This window comes from Battus philenor, unplaced genomic scaffold, assembly GCF_028537555.1.
Source record: "Battus philenor isolate CCGP_79_NKW_IND1 unplaced genomic scaffold, ilBatPhil1.0.hap1 SCAF_10, whole genome shotgun sequence".
Classification (NCBI taxonomy): domain Eukaryota; kingdom Metazoa; phylum Arthropoda; class Insecta; order Lepidoptera; family Papilionidae; genus Battus; species Battus philenor.
Window position 1 is genome coordinate 8,554,344 of NW_027181662.1, and position 20,581 is coordinate 8,574,924.

Consider the following 20,581-nt stretch of genomic DNA (forward strand, 5'->3'; position numbering starts at 1 on the left):
ATTCATCTCACTATTTGAAAGTTAATTAGTTGCAAATATTTATAAAAATATAATTACTCAAGAACGAAACATGTACAAATAGTACGGTGGTGGAATCTTCACTCTCGTTTTGCTTAAAATTATCTTCAAATGTTTGAAATTAGTAGTTAATTTTCATTTATCTCTTATTGTCTTTGCACCTACGCTTATTTTTAAAAATGTTTTGGTGTAATAGAAACACTTCTTTCTAAAATAACTTCGACGATGTATTTTGATGATAAACATAATTTTGACGTCACTAAAATGCATCGTATGTTACCGCTTTATTTATCCGCACATAGCTCCCGAGCGCCGCAAGAGAAACCGACAAGGAAACCAGTAATGAACAAAACGCGCCCGTCAAGCGCCAACGACGATAAATACAAGTCCAATGCTAAGAAATATCCGTATGTATATTTACATGGGACGAAATTAATACAACTAACTTGTGCAGTCTTTCTTGCTAACAGATTAACAGCACGCTTTTGTTTAACATTACAGTATAGTTACAGTTAGAACTATTGGTTTTTACATTATTACGTTAAATATTTTGATAACAAAAATATTAAAAATATTTATTAAACTTTTAACGCAGTTGGAAACATTCTAATTTTAGTAATAATTCAAATAAATAGTATAATACAAATGTTTATTTAAAACAATGATCACATTAAACGGGCGTAATATATGATACAGCTTTGAAAAGGCAAGCGACAGAACTCGAGCTTACAGCTTGCTATGTATGTCTCATCTTTATTTACAATCATTAATATAATGTAGAAGATGTACTGTAATCGCAAGTAGAGATGTATATTTCTGCTTATAACTAGACATATATATATATATGGTATTAATATAAGTCCCGTGATAAGAGTACAGTTTACTTTATTACGAATATAGTTATTTTTATGATGCATGTGTTATAATTATTTTATATTATTAGTAATCTTTAATATGTATGTACAGCCATACCAAACCATTTCAGTCGTTCGATAACTGCCCGCTCTATTTTTCTTTTTCTGGTTGTCCAGAAGATATTGCGTTTTGTGATAGGACCACCCTTTGTACTTCTTATTTTTTGCCTATTACATATAATTTATTTTCCTGTTTTTATTTTAGATACTATAAAGAGTAAAAAAATAAATGTTATTAGTGAAAATTTTGCCTCGATACTGTCTCAATTTTCGTCAAAAAATGGTTTTAAGCTAACAACCGTTAACGCATTTATTATTTAACAGGTTGATATATTTTTTTATTTTTAACAATTTTATATGTATTTTCACATTTATAGATATAATTTAGCAGTCACTGTCGTTAATGCTTTCTGGTTTGTTTGCGGATTAATTTTAGAATAAAGTTTTATCTGCATTTAAAGGGGTTTGACTATAGTGAGAGTGTAGGCACCCGCGTTGAGAAAACTACACGCAGAACCGTCACAGCGCAAATCTATTGGTAATCGAAAGTCCTCTAGTTTAGCACTCGGATATTCACGTGCTGAGATCAACTGTTGAGTTCAAATATAATTGATGTATTAAGTCCAGATTAATCCCGGTTTTCAAACCACGAATCAATGTATATTTGTGATTAGTCAATTAGTTTTCATTGTTTAACATTTGAGGTTCTAAATCGCCAGAAACAATGTTAGTTTTGTTTTGCAATTCATCAATTATAACGATTAACAGAAAATCCAGATTAATGATGTTTCTTTTTCTTTGATTCATATTTAACCTAAATAAAATTATTCCTAATAAAAGTACACAAGTTTTTTTATTGAAATTTTTATAAATTTAATTCAAATTCATATTAGAAATTGTAGTGAATAGTTACTTGCTTAATGTGGTTTAAAGTTTTTATTGCTGTCATGCGTACAATATTGTACAATATTTAATTGTCACCTGAATTTTTAATATTGATACTTTCATGTCAGAGACGTTTTTGCTTTTTAAAATGACAACTATACTTTAGATTTTTTTTATTAATTATTAAATATGTGTAATATTCAGCAGATAATAGAACAAGAAACAGAGTCGAGTTAGTTAGCACAAATGATATTTGTACTAACTTCTTCTTGTCAACCAATAGTCGCACTCTGCAATGTGTAGATTTCCCTCAAAGATCGCCGTGACGAACATCGCGCTGCCTGCATTCAGCGACTTTCCGCAACCTTGTTTATGTCAGTTCACCTAGTGGAGGGCTTGCCTACTCCGGTTCTACCAGCTCCTCGTGGAGTAATTATTCGAGCTATGGAAATGAGTACGAGAGAACAAGTTTTCACTTACAGTGACGTTAGGAATAAGAGTATATGAATTTAAGTTAGTCGCTCGTTAAATTATTTTTTTTTTGTTTTTTTTTTTGCCGTGCTGCCCCTGTCCTGGCTACATGGGGTTAACAATTACAATCATAATTTATTCACTCTAATTTCTGTTAAATTATTAAAGAAGTAATTCTTAAGTTTGAGTCTAATTGTTTCACTATATCGTAAACTTGGGTAGTTTTCAACCGATCGTGGCAAATAATAAAGACATGGCATAAAAGACGTATAATGGGAAAACAACTTGTCATGAACAATGATCATTATACAATGTAGTTGCCACTTTGATTGTTAGAAACCAGTAGTTTGTTGGTTTGATTAATGATGACTTGTGCGCACAGGACGTCGCGCGTGGACGGCGCGGGCATCGGCGGCGGCGCGGCGCCGCGGCCCTCGTCGCTGCCCTACGGCCGCAGCGCGCCGCCCGCTGCGCCCCGCCGCGCCGCCTCCTCCTCTGCCGCGCGCGCGCACTCCGCGCCCGCCAGCCACAAGTAACACCATAAACCCATAACCGTGTCCTCGCTTGGGCAATCTGTCGCGAATGTCATTCAGTCTTCAAGTTGTATAAGACAACTATGGGCGCATCGTTGTATGTAGAAACTGCAAACGATCGCTCAATTCTTAAAACGGGTATCTGTCGATTGTAAGTGTCGCCAACTACAAAGAAATTTACACCCGACACATGCCGCCCCACCGCCCTGAAACCGTGACCAGTGCTCGAGTGTCCGAAAGACGCGACGACCTTATGACAGTCGTTCAAAAACCGACACCGGCCTTGTCGGAATCGAGGACGGCTCGTGTATCTCACAGGGTTCTAAAGTCTGTTGCTGAAACGTGTTCTGCTACTTCTTTTCATAGTGCTAACGCTTTCCGATGTGCACTATGCACATTAACCAGGTAATAACCAGAGACCAGCTCGAGGTTCGGCCCTTTCGGGGGCTATTAAATGCTAAGCGGGTATTATCAACGAATTACTTCAGTCACTCCATAGAGCATCCGCCGAAGCGATGGAAGAGCTCTCAATCGGGCCTCCCAATCAGGTGGAACTGTAGTATGTAGTAGCCGAGGCAAGCCGAGACACATATCTTATGGAGTCGTAGTTCGGCCTTTTCATAACCGTGAAATCTGTAAATGCCAATATGGCAAAACTGCCAATCAAAACTGAAAAAAATCGTTTGTAGTTTGTATTATTACAAAATCCTTTACGCTGCATTAGTATTTTTTTTAAATTAAATTTGCAGAACATTTTAATATTGTGTGGCAAACTTAACAAAACTACACTTATAAGAGTTTGTTCTGTAAGTGGGTAGTGAAAACTAATAAGCATAGGACAGTGTGTGTACACTAGTTAATATCTCATCGTGGCCCCTTTGCAGGTATGTTAGAACGCTCTGGCACCGGCTGCCGTCGGACTCGGGTCACTTGGCGTTCAACGAGGGCGAGAGGCTGCGGCTGATCCTGGAGGTAGACGCGCAGTATGTGCTGTGCTGCCGCGGTGAGCAGAAGGGGCTCGTGCCGCGCGACGCCGTGCTGCTCGAAGATTTCTGATATTGGCAGCCGTAGCACGAATGGAAGCCGCACTGGCGGCCCGTGCGCCTGTCTACCAATGCGGCGAGGCATTAGACGACTATGACTTGTGCGTCTGAGTACTTCTTGAGTGAGTTCTGTGCCGGTCGTGCTCTCGAGTGTAGTGTGCAGCGCAGGACGAAACGCTTCCGTACCTTACAGGTCGCAGCTGCGCTCGCGGCGCTCCCCCCGGCTCGCCCCCGGCCCGATGTGATACGAAACTGCGGGGCAGACGTGTTGTAAATATAATCTGTTCCTGTTTTATTTTCGCCACTTTCTGTTTATTACATTTTATTCAAATGTTACTTACGTACTGTTCTGTTCAATTGTTATTCTTTAAACTAATCTTTTTGATTACATCAACTTCGGTGTTTCGTGTCGCAACAAACGTTCTTTTAAAATTGACATTTTTATTTTTTAATTTAATTTTGACTTTATCAGTATTTTATGTTATATAATGTTTTGGCGCGGATCGCCGAAGTTGCTTAGCGAACAATGTGACATCACTAAACACAATCTCTAATTTAATTCTTTAGTAAAATCTAGTCTTACGTTTTAAGGCATCATTTTTTTCTTGTAAATGTATATAAATTGTAGTAAGGAAAACATAAATTGTGGAAATATTTACTGAAAATGTTAACGTAGGAAGCATTTAGATATTTGTATCGATTCATTTACAGTGAATAAATCTTGCAATTAGATGTGATACGTATAGATATATTGAAAATAATACGCCAAGGTCATGAATCTCTCTTAGCGTTTATAAACTATCCGTGCTGACAGAAAGACGTCTTGTTTGTTTTCTAGGTAACCTAATGGGAATTGATGTCTAGAGTATACCGATGTTTGTTAGATAGTGTTTTTAGTACTTACCGACATCGACATGTCAGTGTCTGGGTGTATATAGGACTGTACGAAAATAAACCATCACGAAAATTAGCGTCGTAAGCTTTGGGGGCTCCAGTAGTTACTTATGGTTCACAAACCCTAACATTAGCGATATCATATACAAATATTTAGGTTGTTAAATGATTATAAAACCAAGTAATGTTCAAAATTTTATAGATAAACCACTCTTTAAAACGACATGTACTGCAAGCTTAACTTACCTCGTGTTACTAACAGCATGCTTCCCGCCCTGTACACCTATCCTCTTATAGTTTGTGGTTATATCTCTTTTAGGCGAAGACAGTTTAACTGTGTGTATTTCTAACTGCATGGCCTTCACCCGCTTTCCTTCCTATAAATTTGCTACGTGACGTAACATCATACAGAGACATAGTGTTGGGCTTTAACTTTCTTGTCGTCACTAACTGCATGCTCCTTCCCCACATTACACGTCCCGAGACCAGCACACCCGACCCGCAGCGTATCAATCAATCGCTCGAAGCTAAATGAGATGTGATATCTGAACCATATCACTGCTTAAGCCCGTAGTTCGGGAGAAATAATATTTTTTGGTATATATTTGTATTGCTCAAATTGAAGGGACGCTATTGGATATTACTCGAGATGAACGTAATACTCGTAATTTAATCTCTACCATACTCGTGAACAAAATCACAGTGTATCGGTTAAAAGTAATTTTGTAAATAATAATCTATGAGAATTTATAAATTAGAGAAAAACGAAGGTCAAAATTGTAACGTAACCTTTTTTTAAATGCACGAAACAGTTCCTCTCGTAGTCCGGTCGTGCTGTCGAGTCATAAAAAAATTGGCGACAAACGTAGGATACTCTTAGAAAAAAAATAGTGTATTTGAAGGCGGCTTTCTCGAAGTGCGATGTTCCTTGCTAACTTCGTTCACTAAAATATGAGGCTCGTCACTACGATCTCGGCGCAGGTTGAACGTAAGTTGAGACGTTAGCGCTGTACCATAGATATATACAGTAAATTCATCGAAGAATAACGTCGGCGGCCGCGCCCGTCGGCGGTCATCAATTGTTTAGAATTTATTATCGTGTTTAGTAATTAATTCGCGCTTTGTGACTGAATGATGTGATGTGGCCTTTTGTAAGTTATAAAGTTATGATGATGTTATATGTCGTGTGTGTGCGCTTGTTGCATCAGTCGAAGTAATATTATTGAATCGTCTTATGCGTTGGGAATGCTTCCACAGATAATGTTATCATATTTAAATAAAATATCCCAGATAATCGATTAGGAGTTAGTGTAATAAACATGCCATTAATAATCACATTTTACCTTGAAGTGAAGACGAAAGAATGACACAATGTGCTTTGGTCGCTTGGAAACTTACTCGCTTGGAAGATTAGGGCCTCTTCACACCCTCGTTAAATATTGTAAAACATCGTCTTTACAAACTTTCCGATATCTGTGTAGAAAACGCATCGCCATTGACGTTCGTGTGGAGAGGCGCTTAGCGCATGTACGTACTACTTAGAGAAGTTTGTTAGTAATAAGTTTTTAAAGTTTGTTTTATTTTTTACAAAATGACTTATTCCTGCGCGTTCATTCTACGAAATAACTACATTGTAAAACATTTAATGGTGAGTTAGTTGTCCTCTTGGTACAAAAGGTTTTGTTATTTTACGATGATCGTTTTTGTATGTACAGAAAATATTTATAATTTTATAATTGGGATCAATAGATTTGATTTTGAATTGCAAATTTTATTTTCTTAAAAAAAAAAGCAAAAAATAAAATAAAATAAAAAGAGGCTTTCGTTTACCTGCGAACGTCAACGAACGACTGAAAAAGTAATTCCGAATATTATTATTAAGTTTAATTTGCGATTATAATTACGTTTCGATAAGACATTGTCATTTCACATATGTATTGTTTAATGAAAATATTAATTGTGTTAAGTGCCATAATTTAATAAATTAACAATTGATAAAATATTATTGTAATGCATAACCATGTACACCAATTAAACAATGTATTTAAAAATGTTCTTTTATTTTGTAATTCCTTCGTTTGCTTTTACAAATTACATAAATAACCAAAAGCTTAATTCAATTGTTAGTGAGTATGAGTGTATTGTTATATGTTGAACACAAGGCTACGGTCAGAGAGGATTCGTGCCTTGTGGATGCATCTTTCAGGGGTATAATCTGTGATATCCAGTTTCCTCATGATCTTTGACTCTGTTTCTCCATCTTTTGTAAGCAATGATCACGATGCATAAAACATACGAATAATGCAGCTGCAGGGATCGAAGTACTTAAAAAAATGTTTAAGATACGTAATAAATAACAAAAAATTCTATATTAGGGTCGTATTGTAGTTAGTAAATACTGTACGCCAGCCTAGACGGCGAGTACCCATCAAATCGCTCAATAATTATGGCGTTGGAAACCAAATTCTCAACTGGTACCAGTAAACTTAACTTTTTAATTTAAAACAATTAACTTTTCTGGAACGAACGAACTAAATAGTTCTTTTCCTTTCGGCATTTTTATGTATCTTGGCGAACAGTTTTCTTATATAAAATCGTTAATCTATAGCGCATTTTTAACATTTAAACTCAGTATGTCGTCATAGGACACTTCATAAAGGGCGTGGCATAGTGGATAAACATTATATTTCACGAAACCCGTTTTTATCCTCTATGATGGTTGGCTCCTTGAGGATAGATAGATTCATATCTACTTTATCAATGTATTGTACTGACAACTCCCATTCAGTTGTATTTTCACAAACTAGACTGCCTTGATAGATGAGACAATAATGAAAAAAAAAACATTAAACCTGTTATTAATTGTAACTAAGCGAATATATTCATCTTGAATAAGGATTGCATCTGACCCAGGAAAAAAAAGCATTTTTCATGAACATTCATAATGGTAAAGGAATATTATTTTAAATAAAAAATGTACGGTGCGTTGATCATTTATTAAATAAACCTGTTAATTCTACATATATCTGTTAAATATGTTAAAATTATCCATATAGTACAGTTGACGGTAAATAACATCTAGAGATCTGTTGTTTTATAATTAAATAAATGTTAACAAATTTAGTCACTACGAGAATAATGACAATTGAACATTAAAATTCATATTTAAATTATTGCTTTCGGCATGAACATTCTAACTGACGTGGTGAAAATTCTAGTAAACCTGTTTATAGTTATAAATTAGTCACTACATACTCTACGTGTTAAAATTTGTCTATGTGTGATTTCCTAAATCCATGGAATTAAAAAAAATGTTTATATCGTCCAAAAAATTAAGAATCCTTCGCAGAGCGTTTTTTAATGATTTCTAGACAAGCATCTATTTATTAATATAAATATTGTAAAATAGTGCAGGCACGCAGGTCTAAGTAAATTGAGATTTTTTAACCTTGTCAGCTGTTTTTGGGACAAGGCATGATAATAATATTTTACCGCTACAACAAATTACATATTTTAAACGTCAAGTAGGTACCTAAGAAAACTACAAATAGTTAATTTTGTTACTTATTATCGCAACAGAAGTTGCGCTAATGCGGCAAATAAAGAGCAATCTTGTGCGAACATGTTATTATCTTTTAAATTCCTTATTTGTTGCGAAATATTTTTTACAAAACATTTCAAAAACAGCTACTATGTGCCCAATACCCCTGAAATTAAACTCTATTTTCGTAAATTTAGTTTTGCAAATGTAATCTATGGCGGCATTAGCACAACCACTGCTGCGGTGACGTATTTACGTAAAATACCTTAATTATTCATTAATTATTTTATCTCGTGTGCAAGTGTCATTAGTTTGTATCAACTTATTTTTTTATCTCTAATATATTATGCGTATTTCTTTTGAAAATATTTTTGATTATTTTAGTAATAATTTTATAAACATCAGCGTATTTAAATAATAATTCGTTTAAAATTTTATATTTGTTCGTGTAAAAACGTTTCAAAGAGTGTATATCTGAGCATTATATGCAAAATTATAAACAGAGCACTGTCGGAACAATTAATCGAATTCGAATTAGTACACAGTAAAGGCGGGGCGCGGTGTGAGGGATGTGCGTCGGGAACAGGCAACAGCCGAACGCGCTGTTGACGCGCGTCGACTGTGCGCGGAGTGGCGCTGCGTTCGCTCATCGGGTGCTGGCTTGCGAGGGGAGAGCGCGCGGGGGGTGCGCGGGGTGCGGGACACACGTGCCGAACGACTCCTCGACAACGGTCTGTCCTCCGACGACCATTCACTTAAAGACACGTAACAGTTTTCCTGTCCACAAAAATTAAACTTCACTACAAAAATTGTAAACTAAATTGATTACTTTCAGTACACATTCGCGTTTTTCAATGTCTACTTTTTCTACTGTTCAAATGAATAAAACAGCGATTGCCAACCTTTGGTACCCGTACCCCTTCGGATGTCTATAATATTTAATTTAAAAAAACACAATTAATTGGAAAAAAAATATACTTAAAAGTAACTAATGAATAAAAAAAATTCTTAATATACATCATAGTTCCCAAAGTGTTGCAGATGTAGAATATCTGCGGCCAGTTTTTAAGGGAATAATGTACTCATAAATGAAAAAGATTGCAAAGCACTGGAAGAGAGTATCGTAAAAGTATCAAGATTTGTTTTAAATCAAGATCCTGGATTATATAAGAATTAACCAACAGCGCTGACACGACTAATAAAGGACCATCTTGAAGTATCTACTTCCTCCTTCCTCCTCCTTGGTCCCATAAATTCATCCTTCTAATTCTTCACCTTTCAAACTTCGAGAAAAAATAAAAGTAAATATAACTCTGAAAATAAGGGCACACAAAATATAAGAACATGCCCTATTGCTACTTTTACTATTAGAACATAAATCTACTAACATGCGTGGTCAAATACAAAAACTATTTCGTTTTAGTTTTTGACTACGCGTTAGTTTTTAGGTAGATATAATTTTCTGTTCATTATTTACGTGTCGGTGTGTACATTGGTGACATTGAAAGTTTTTAGGACCGTCCAGTTGGAAAACAAAATTTTAAAAAACTGCGAGTTGATTTGGAAAGAGCATGAAAACAATGTCCACGCAGAATAATCTTTTTTCACCAGGACAACGTGTCAGCGTACTCTGACCAAAAGAACATCCGACTAATTCACTTGGTAGGTTAAGAAATATTAGACCATCCTCCTTATGGACGCCATCTTGTAATCTGCAACTTTTATTTATTGCCAAAAGTAAAAGAAAAACTTCGTGAAATACGGTTTCAAGGTACTGAAAAAGTTGTAGCTGCGTTCAAAAACTCTGTTGAAAACACACTAAAAGAGAAGAAGGCCTGCTTGTAACAACTGTTTTACAAGAAGCTATGATGCATGGATTGCTTGGAAGATGGTCTCCTTTGGAACCCTAAAAAATTACAATATCACCTCTAGTACAAAAGGCTTTAAAATATGATATGCGGTGACAACTTGTGCCGACTAAAGCTATTAGTTTATCTAACTCTTGTGGCCAAATGATCTCTGTGGTTATCGAATAGAAACAACTATCACACTTCGCTACGGGATACATACATCATTTGAAGGATAAATGACACAAAAATAAATAATCAAATGAAATATTGAGAACGATATCACTTACCCCATCTCTCGACGGCGAAGCAGTCGACTACGCAGGTGCGTGCAACGTGTGTCTATCTACTTTCGATACGTTTGTTTTTATAACATTGCTTTGTGAAATTTGTGTAAATAAAACAATATTTATGACTATTACATTGTATTAAATTTTACATTTAAATATACCAATACAGCAGGTAATATGCATTCAATACAGAATCCATTTTCAAAGATTTCGTAGAGAAGCCTCCTTTACTTAATTTATAAATGAGAACATATAAAGTTTAACAAAAATTATAAAGCCGTTAACAAAAAAAAAACAAGATACAGTAATGTACCTATTTTACCAAAACAAAAGTCATCTTCGCAATATTGTTCGTACAATGTCAAGAAATATTTGAGAACATATAAAAGCATTCACAATTCAATTAACAGATTTTTCTAAATCTAATTCCGTCTTATAACGTATTTTAATATAAAACATTTATTATTCTAGTAATCAGGTCAGTCCAATCCCCGCACGGTTTGCTCCAGACACAACAATCCAAAAAAAAAATACTTAAACATTCTGCTTTTGATAAATCTAAAGGAGTTTGAACTGTTCCTTTGTATACATTGTATAAATATGCTGTGTCAAGAACACTGGCCAACTCTGTGTAATTTACCCCACTTTGATTTTATACATTTTTGGTGCAAACTACAAAATACTTTTACTGCATAAAACGACTACTTGTAACAAAGCTTCAAGAAAGATCATTGTAAGTAAATATATACACGCCCGGTAAACATTGAATGCAAGCTGCAAATGTAATGAACCTTGTGGATCTCTTTAAATTACGTAAAGTGATCTAAGTGCAGATTACTGGAATCATTAGAACTATTATAAGAAACAGGCGAATTTATGGTCTCAGCAGTGGAATAACGATCTTCATTTTTTATTTCATACAATGGCTGTGTCGAGTTTTTGTAGTTTTCTATAAATGACATCACTACGACGACTACGTTGGTATGATAACACAACAGTAAAACTATCAAGAATCATAGCGCAATGTGAATTTTGGTAATACAGATAAACATCCAGTACAACGCTCTAATATGTTGGCACGCCGGAAAACTCTAAGGAAAAAGCAATGACAAATGGAATACATTGTGTAGTTTTACTTAATCAGTACGCAAAAGATATAAAAACATGTAGTATAAAAGATATGGATCGAGTAAAATATTCATCCCCAAGTGGTTGTATTTCTCAGCATCGTGTTCGTTTTTTGCTCGTGATTAAACTAATTATAGTAAACATTTTGGTAAGTATTACAAAGACAAGTATACAAATAATGGACACATTAATTTTAGTGTATAGCATTAGTATCGATTTTTGTGAATCGAAATTAATAGACAGTCATCTTAAGATGGCGCTTGGTTCAAATTCTCATCCGACTTCGGGGGTGCCGACGGCGGGACCGGGCTCTACGACAGAACAAGTAATTGCACATCATTGATATAATTAAAACTACTTAATAACAAACACAAACGCAACAAAAATAAAAACAAACGTTAGACACAGCAAAAGAAAACCAAAGGAAACATTTTATATAATGAGATGTCTTATGATTGGTTAGTTAGTAAACATAAACGCAATCCTAAGTCACCTGAAACTTCTTTGTGTTTAAACCTAATAAAACGTATACAAATATTCTGCCTGAAACAAAGAAAATTGGATAGTACTGAAATGCGCGATGAAATAATACCCTTCACCAAAACAAGGAAACGAAGCAAAAATAAAACTAGGAGACTCAGAAGGCCTAATGCGTTAGCCGGCCTCACCTCCTGCCGGGACTGGTTGTGGCTACTGGGCAGCGGCGACTGTCCGCCCACCTGCTTGATGTAGTCTTTGTCGTCAAAGATTTTAATATCACCTCCTCCTGGTTTATGTTTTACATTGTCCAGAGAACCAATCTTGCTTTGTGCTTTGAAATCCAATTTCTGATTTTCGATCTGTCCGAAAAATTACTGTGCAGTATTATGTGCTAACTATATAAGGTCAAGTGCTATATTAAATATATACATACATTTATATTTAATTCATTTATCGTCAAAATCTATTAAGACTCTTATATTTTATTCTTGAATAAACTTAATCCTTTGTTTAAAATAATGGAACAATTTCATACATTTGTGAACGACGGAAGTCTTAATAAATTTTTCTAACATGAATATTTATTACACTAAAGCGTTGTTCGGCGCACAGTAAAATTGAAAGCTCTTTGTAAATGCAATTCATTTACCGATATAAATAGTTGTTAAGTGCTATATTAATTGACTTAATATTTAAATAAGAAGCAGTTGCATAGTACAAATAATATACGAATACATATATGCAGCGCTGAATATTTCAATCAAGTTGAGTGCAGGTGAAATCAATCAGAAATATTGTTTATCTACGAATTGCTGATGTTAATAAATAATCTTATGACAAATTAAATTTTGAAAAAATAATAATAGATTAACACTTTTGATGAAGTAAAGGTTTGAATTATTATATATATCCATTCCGGTACTCTGCAGCACACATTCGCTTTTATTTCATTCCCGAAGCGGAACATACAGCGTGTAAACAATTGCGACGCATGTCCTAATGACGTCAAATTTTCTTCTTGCATCCAGTGACACACGCAGCTAAAATCATCCAATTGAGACGAAGAGAACAGACCTTACCGCGTACAGAGTGTAAAGCAAAGGACTTATGCGATGCCCTCCACCTTGGTAATTCCCACTTTACAAACTAAAACACAACGCTTGCTATTATATAACTGCGTTAAACTTATGATATAATTTTCATATTTGTGTGCATAAATCAGGTGGATACGCACTTAAAATAACGGTACAATAAGCAAACATTAAAGAATAATTACTACTCACTGATTTTTCTCCGTTCTTTGCATCTGTTGACTATGAAAGAAGATATTGCTGTGAATTTTTCTCGAATTATAACTATAGATATACTACTTTTACTCTCAATTTTTGCAAGTCGCCTTTGACCTAACAGTGAGAGCACTAAAAGCTAGTTGTAATCAACTTTATTTCTAAATTCGTGACATTGGTATCTAAACATTAACAAATGTATATCTACGTAACTTCTAATTGAATAGCAAGAATTTCAGTAAGATCACTAAACAATTTACTTATTACAAAATGATACTACTTCGGTGTACGTGTCGTTTAAATTTTGTACTTACGTTTAGTTCATTAACCCACTAACGATCTTAATGTTAATGTTAATTTTATGATGCAATAAATATATTCCCTAGTTTACCTTTACTGTACCGCCGCCTGGCTTATGAGTGATATTAGCCGTAGATCCAACTTTTGGTTTTGCTTTGTCCTTGAAATCTAGCTTGACGGTTTCGATCTTTTTGTCACCACCCCCAGGTTTATAAGCAGTGTTTTGTAAAGAGCCCACTTTAGACTTTGCGTTCCATTCCAATTTAGTGGTAATAATCTAAAAACATGAATACACGTTGAAAAATCATCCATGAATAAATATATACTTTACTAAAATAGACAATCATGGTGCGCATGGTGCCTATATTGTTACGAGAATATTGTTCCTACGAAACGTGTCTGTAGTTTTTGCATATTTCGTGGCGTTACACCAATTGTGATATCAGAAATTTAAAATGACAGACTCGAGCAGAGAATAGCTAGCGTTGGTCAAATTTTACTTTTGTAGATTTTTAGAAACCACACATATGTACTATGTAACATCTTATATTTCATGAAAATCGTCAAGAGCATCAAAAAATAATATTTTATTGAGGAATTAGTAAAATTTTTAATCTTATATAATCTTAAAAAGTCTTTAATATACCGTTCTCTATTCTATTCTCGTACTGAAACATGATAATATTATATAATACTATTATATATGTACGTATATAAAAATTAGTTAATAAATATAAGTTTTATATTTCTATATGGAAAGATCATATATACATATAAAAAGAAAATGTATACATATTTATACACAAGGGTAATCATGTCCAGGTCCGAAGCGGTTCAAGTGTTTCAAATTCAGTAAAATACACCCATTATGAGTAAAAAAAAACATGAAATGAAAGGTAATATTAATTTACCTTTTTAGTACCGCCACTTGGAGTGTAAGCTTCATTTTTCGCAGCGATTTTAGGAGTGGCATTGAATTCAAGTTTTCTGTTCTCGATTTTAATTTTTCCTCCTCCTGGTTTATACGTGGTGTTATCTAATGAGCCAATTTTAGATTTAACTGCCTTTATATTCGGTGAAGGTGCGTTGCCTACTTGAACTTTATTCATTGGAACTTCTGAAATATATTTATCTGTCATATATAAGCCTCTTAACATCTACTCTGTTTTGTTGATTTATACTATTTCTGCAAATTCAAGCCTACAATGCAACGTATACACAAATTCAGAGGTTCGTATATTACTTTTTATCATTAATAACCAGCGTAATAGCCAATATTAATTACTCAAACTAATACATGAAAAGGTTGATTTTGAAATCGATTAAATTAAACTGCCAAAATATAATTTACCATCTAACCAATACTTACTCTTTTTTTCAGAAGGCGGCGGATTTTCAGGTGTTTTAGCTGTTGCACTTTTGCTAGAAGATCGCGATAGACTAGTCTTTAGACTGTTGCTTGATTTTTCTTTATTAGGCAACTTACTCAAAATTTTTTTATTTGGAGAACTAGGTGAACCATTCAAATCCTAAAATGAAATATAGGGACAAATAGGGTTAATATAAGAGAGATTCCTCTTATGTTACCCCACAATCGATAGCTTGAAATGTAAATTACAAATACTTACATTTCCTTGTGTAGATTCGTCAACACCGCTGTCGTTATCTCCATCTAAAAATAAAGGAACAAATTAAAAAATCATATATTATAAAGTACTAAGCACTATTTTAAAGTGTAAACGTTTTGATTCATCTTAACGTAACATTTATTCTTAATTTCGTATTTACCTTTAGAACGTGACTTGGGCGCAGAGACTACTTTCCTAGGTGTTGATTTTTTAGAATCAGTTGGTGTAACCGAAGTATATAATTCAGTTGGCTTTTTATTCATAGTCATAGATTTAGTTTCTTCGTCAGGAGATTTTTTAGTTTTAACAATAGATTTCTTTTCGTCTGAAGGTACATCAACTGTGATCTCAGGTTTCAATTCTTTTGGTGTTTTTGGACGTTGAGGTTCCGGTGTAGCTCGTTGAGATTTGTTCGCTATAACAGAGCTCTGTGAAACATTTTTAGGCTCTGGGGAATCATCACTTCTGGTAAGAGACGGCGAACGGTCAGATAAGTCGTTATTTTTCTGATTTGGGGCAAGGTCATTTTTCAGAGTTTGAACATTGTTTTGCAAAACAACGTCATCATCGTCGTCTACTTTCTTTTTCTGTGTTAAATTGGTTAAAGACCCCATAATTGATTCAGCCATTCGGGACCCAGAAAGTCGTGACTCTGGACGATCAATATTATCTTTGTTTCCGTCATTAGAAGCCTCAGATTTTATACTATCCTTAGAACCCCGAATATTATCTTTAGACTCTTGAATTAGTCCCAGCCCTGGGCTGCGAATTGTAAATTCTTCAACCTTGCCCCCGAGGGTGCTAATTGACTTACGCCTGTCCTCGTCGACCTTAAGCGGGCTAGGTGTCCCGGGTGCGGCTGCAATGCTGTAACTTCTACCTTTAGCCAATCCTGGCGTTTCCACGATAGCTTCGGGCTTGTTGGCATTTTGATTATCATTATTTGTATTTTGGGGTTCCAGGTTTGCTGTTTTAGTAAGATGTGTAGCAGATATTTCAAGGCCTTTTAAAGAGCCTTGTGATGTTTGTTTAGCAATTTGTCCAGTAAATGGGGCTCCGTTTTTTGATGTTCCGTTTAATTGCGAAGGCAATTGAGCTTTAGAACTCTCTGGAGTTGTAGCGCCTCCGAATTGTGGTGGCTGCCTTGGACCGAACTGAAGGTTATTCGGTACAGGAGCTCTTTGTAAAATTTGACCTGTTGTAGGCGACTGTTGGGGTCTTGGACCTTGTTGTAATAACTGAGGCTCAACAGGACGGGTTGGAGGTGCTTGGCCTCGAATTTGTGGAGATCCTGCCGCAACAGACGGAATTGATGCTCTTGTAATTGGAGTACCAGAGCGTGGTGCAAGCGTAGGAGAGGTAGTAACTGGTCCCCCCGGCTGAAACTGTGGACGCTGTTGATATTGAACTCCGGGTCTAGGAGACGACGGTGTTATCGACGAGCGAGAGTCGACTCTAGTGAACGGCGGACGCGCAGGCAGTTGTGCTGGACCAGTTGCTTCCTGGCCGTTTGGGCCACTGCTAGGAGGTCGATTGTCTCCCTGGGCCTTTATAAATAAATAGTATTTAATATATCGCTATATATTAGAGCTTCATATTTAAAAAAAATACGAGACGATTTTGTAAACAATTGAAAATGTCATTAACATAAATACTTTTATATTTTATATTGACATTAATAACTATATAATATAAGAAACATTTTACAACAGAATGAACATCCAGATAAACTATAGGGCAGGACATTGTAAGTAATGCCGCAGTAAAGAAAAAACTATTTATTTAATACATACTCTTTAGACTGGTAATTCAAATAAGCAACAGAATAGTTTAAATATGTTTGACTGTTCTAATGCAGCTGCAAAAACAATAAAACACAGACTTGTCACCCTTCTATTAAAACGCTTATTCGTTTCAGCAAGTTAAACCATACACGGTAAAAGAAAAGCACAACGACCCCTCAGACACAAGTTGTCACGAACTCGGCTAGTAGGTCAACTTGTAATTTGAGAGTTAAAACTTTAAACTATGGTACAATGTAAATGATTCAGCCTACTTAAATGTAAATTATATACGAATTACTCAAATAATTGATTTTTAAAACTCTGCACCAAATAAAAGGCTTTATTTTATCCTGTGTACCTCTTAATTATACTTAGTACTTTAATAATTGAAAGTAATGAATAAATAAGTTCAATTATCTTTAAAATATTAGTACGTATGTCTGATAATTGCTATGAACATTACAACATGACAACACTACTTATGCAAATCTAGAGACTTATGTTGTTTATGTAAATGTAGTGTCTGTCTCACAGTTTTGTATATTTTAGTGATGAAGTTTACTTTATTACGTGTGTAACTTAAGTTAGAAATTTGCCTTTATATTAAAAACGGAAAAGGTAAATCACCGGAGTTTACACATCATTAGCGTTTGATGCTGATGCTATATTGTTTATTTTATACCAACAGTCCTTAACCTTAACCTTATACAAGAAACGAATTCAAAGAAAAAAAAACATTGAGATAATAAAATGAAGTATTCATTATAAGGCATAGTCCGTCTATGGTAAATATTGTTTAATATTGTTTAAAACTTTAGTTTAATTGGTTAAGTTATGTAACAAGAGTTTTGTGATTAATGCCCGTCATATCGTAGTTTGGCATCGTTTGACCATAAATCACGGTGTAGAAACGAAAAAGGTTTACACTGAAAATATTGATTATTGCTATATGTACCGGCTTCAATATAAGCTTTATCGTATCTTTGGAACACATGTTCGAGAAGGCATGGCAATCGATAACGTGCTGAGCTCCGTTTCGCGGTGGACTCATACAAAAGTCCTCGCGTGATCGGGTCTGCTTATATCCATAATATCAGGCAATGTACTGATAAATTTACATTGGAGTCTCCGTGTAGCATATTATTGCATGGCTGCGTTCTAAAATTACATGCTATTTTATGTGCAATTTTATTAATGATTTCTACCGAGACAAAGGCTTACGGTATAAGAATTAAAAAGAAAACTTAGTTTTTAGCAGGTATTTTTGCGGTTTTCGTGAGTAATTGCGCAAGAAGCTAATACTTGGCTCACCGCGAGGAGTCCGTGTTTCAATTAGATCAAATCAAAATTGTAGCGCCGTTAAAAATTTAAATTTAGATTAATCTCCTTTATTATTTGCTTTTACTTTAATCTAATTGATATCTTTTTAACTTTTATTGGAAGTGAACCTACTGTCAATAAATGAAACTTATGCACGCACGTCAAGTAAAATTTAAAATAAATTCGACTGAAATTCATGGCATGGCAAGGAAAACCCACCGCCAATCGTCGCGAACATATTTTTATGACCGTGTTGTAGATTTTTATACGAATTGCAGAAAATTAAAAATGTTTACCAAATTCTTAACATTATTGGATTGTGAAAATAATTTAAACTTGTCCACTAGAGAAAATTTAAGATACATTTAGTGCAATGTGCGCAATTCAATCAGTGCTCTCGTGTGATACACGAGGCTTACCCTGTTCCCGTTGTTATACGTCACTTGCTCCATATTTCTGACTACAACCAAAAAACGTATACAATCTCGAAGTAGAAATAGGCCTATAACATAATCTTCGTTAGTGGACGAGGCGTCGCGCCGTCGCCTGTTTGCGATATCTCCTTGAAACTATAAGAACAATAAATTTTTATTAGGTCATATGGCCAAACATAAAGCTTTGCCACTAACTATGCTCATGTGTCTTATAAATACGCACGCACTACCCGACAGCTGTTGCTAAAGTTTCTAGGTGTCGCAAATTTACAAAATATTGGTGTCCACAACACAGTTTACATGTTTTTATGAATTAAGATCTATATATACGATAAGTATAATATGAAAAAAATTACTGTTGTTATTAATGAAAGTAATTGTCACAAATATGAAATTATAAATGATTAAATGATGTCCAAAAAGCAGTGTAACGTAATAAACATTGGTGTCGATGTGCACAAAAGGTGAAATTATATACATTGTCAGTTTTTGTGATAGCAATTACACTTTTTTTTAAATTTTAGTTAACAACCTACTAAGTAAATAAAATGATGGTTTTAAAATGTGAATTATTGACAACCAGGGCTTGCGAGGTGGAACACGGTTTACATTAGCCCTGTGTTCTAACAGTAGAAATATTACAAACTTGATTATAACATTTCCAAATTGTTTATTAGTTATAATTTATCTGTTACATCTTTTTTATATCGAATTTCAAAGTATAGATCAGAAGTGTTTGAATTAATTTTTAGTAAGGAACTCTTTGCAATCTTCGGATAAATCAATTGATTCCTTTTTAAAACATTAAACTAGACGATAACTAAGACAATATAAACAACAGTTATAACACTAGCGCAAAATGATGCAAACCAGTACCAACACCAATGTGAATTCTCATTTGAGGTAGAAAAGAGTGTCGAGAGATCCTGGTCGTAGCGCAAGACAATATAATCGTTTTTCATGCTTTTCTTAAGGAATAAGGAGGAAGATAATTAAAAAAACATTGACTTGAAATCTCGTATAAAGGTTTATAACTGTAAAAAAGGTGTTTACAGCGAGCACAGTTGTATATATCAGAATACCGTTACCATATGACATTACAACCTAAAATTATAGCTAAACATTAGGCCCGACAATTGGCGTTATTCTATTCTGACATTGATTACAAAATACAGCATTGTACACGGGAGAAAGTTTGCTAAAAACTTTGACTAGATTTGGAGTCTTAAAGCGTGCATAATTAAATTAGTCGCTGATATAAACATAAACATTGTGCATGGTACGGTTAGCGACCGAAGCATCGGTTCATATTCAACGACGGCACGTAGAGAAATAATAATTTTTAACTACGTTATAATTTATCGTTTTGCTATACACTTATGCAAAAACTTTTATAATGGATATTTATGTTGCGGATTAATTCAAATATTTTTATAACAGATGAGACATGTAGTCTCATAGACAAGCAGTGTATATGAAGTATAAGATCACAACCCTTGCATTTCATATCGTTGCTCGATGTTTGGACACACAAAATCCTGGCTGACATCTTCCGTGTCTATATGATGTCTATGATTCCTAGGCGCAGTGGGCGTCATATCACTTCGCAGTATTTGCGCATCACTATTTGATAGCAATAATAGACGTGGAAGAGGTATCTATTTACCTAGACGGACTTTGATAAACAGCCAGTGTTGTACAATGTCTCGTCGGATGATATATGTAATAATATGGACAATATACATTAATAACCTGTAATAGTAGTTGTATTTTTTTCAATAACCA

The 20,581-nt window shown here is 34.6% G+C and overlaps 2 protein-coding genes across 11 annotated transcripts in view; one reads left to right on the forward strand and one right to left on the reverse strand.

Annotated features, from left to right (window-relative positions):
* The window catches only part of LOC137925826 (serine-rich adhesin for platelets), a 69,603-nt gene extending 62,821 nt beyond the window's left edge, over positions 1–6,782 (forward strand). For 6 of the 7 annotated variants that reach the window (XM_068769315.1, XM_068769289.1, XM_068769304.1 and 3 more), the window contains 3 exons: positions 321–425; positions 2,671–2,820; positions 3,706–6,782. In XM_068769315.1, coding sequence (XP_068625416.1) covers positions 321–425; positions 2,671–2,820; positions 3,706–3,877 — 427 coding nt within the window. In that variant the 3' untranslated portion in view covers positions 3,878–6,782. The remainder of the gene's footprint in view (positions 1–320; positions 426–2,670; positions 2,821–3,705) is intronic. The other variant, XM_068769323.1, reaches the window with a different exon arrangement.
* Positions 6,783–10,568: 3,786 nt separating this feature from the next.
* The window catches only part of tau (microtubule-associated protein tau), a 36,515-nt gene continuing 26,502 nt past the window's right edge, over positions 10,569–20,581 (reverse strand). The window contains exons 3-11 of one of the 4 annotated variants that reach the window (XM_068766180.1): positions 15,419–16,805; positions 15,259–15,302; positions 15,000–15,159; positions 14,542–14,747; positions 13,722–13,907; positions 13,328–13,357; positions 12,233–12,403; positions 12,058–12,107; positions 11,802–11,875 (exon numbers count right to left, since the gene is read on the reverse strand). In XM_068766180.1, coding sequence (XP_068622281.1) covers positions 12,081–12,107; positions 12,233–12,403; positions 13,328–13,357; positions 13,722–13,907; positions 14,542–14,747; positions 15,000–15,159; positions 15,259–15,302; positions 15,419–16,805 — 2,211 coding nt within the window. In that variant the 3' untranslated portion in view covers positions 11,802–11,875; positions 12,058–12,080. Of the gene's footprint in view, positions 11,876–12,057; positions 12,108–12,232; positions 12,404–13,327; positions 13,358–13,721; positions 13,908–14,541; positions 14,748–14,999; positions 15,160–15,258; positions 15,303–15,418; positions 16,806–20,581 lie in introns of all 4 variants that reach the window. The other 3 variants (XM_068766164.1, XM_068766172.1, XM_068766187.1) reach the window with 3 other exon arrangements.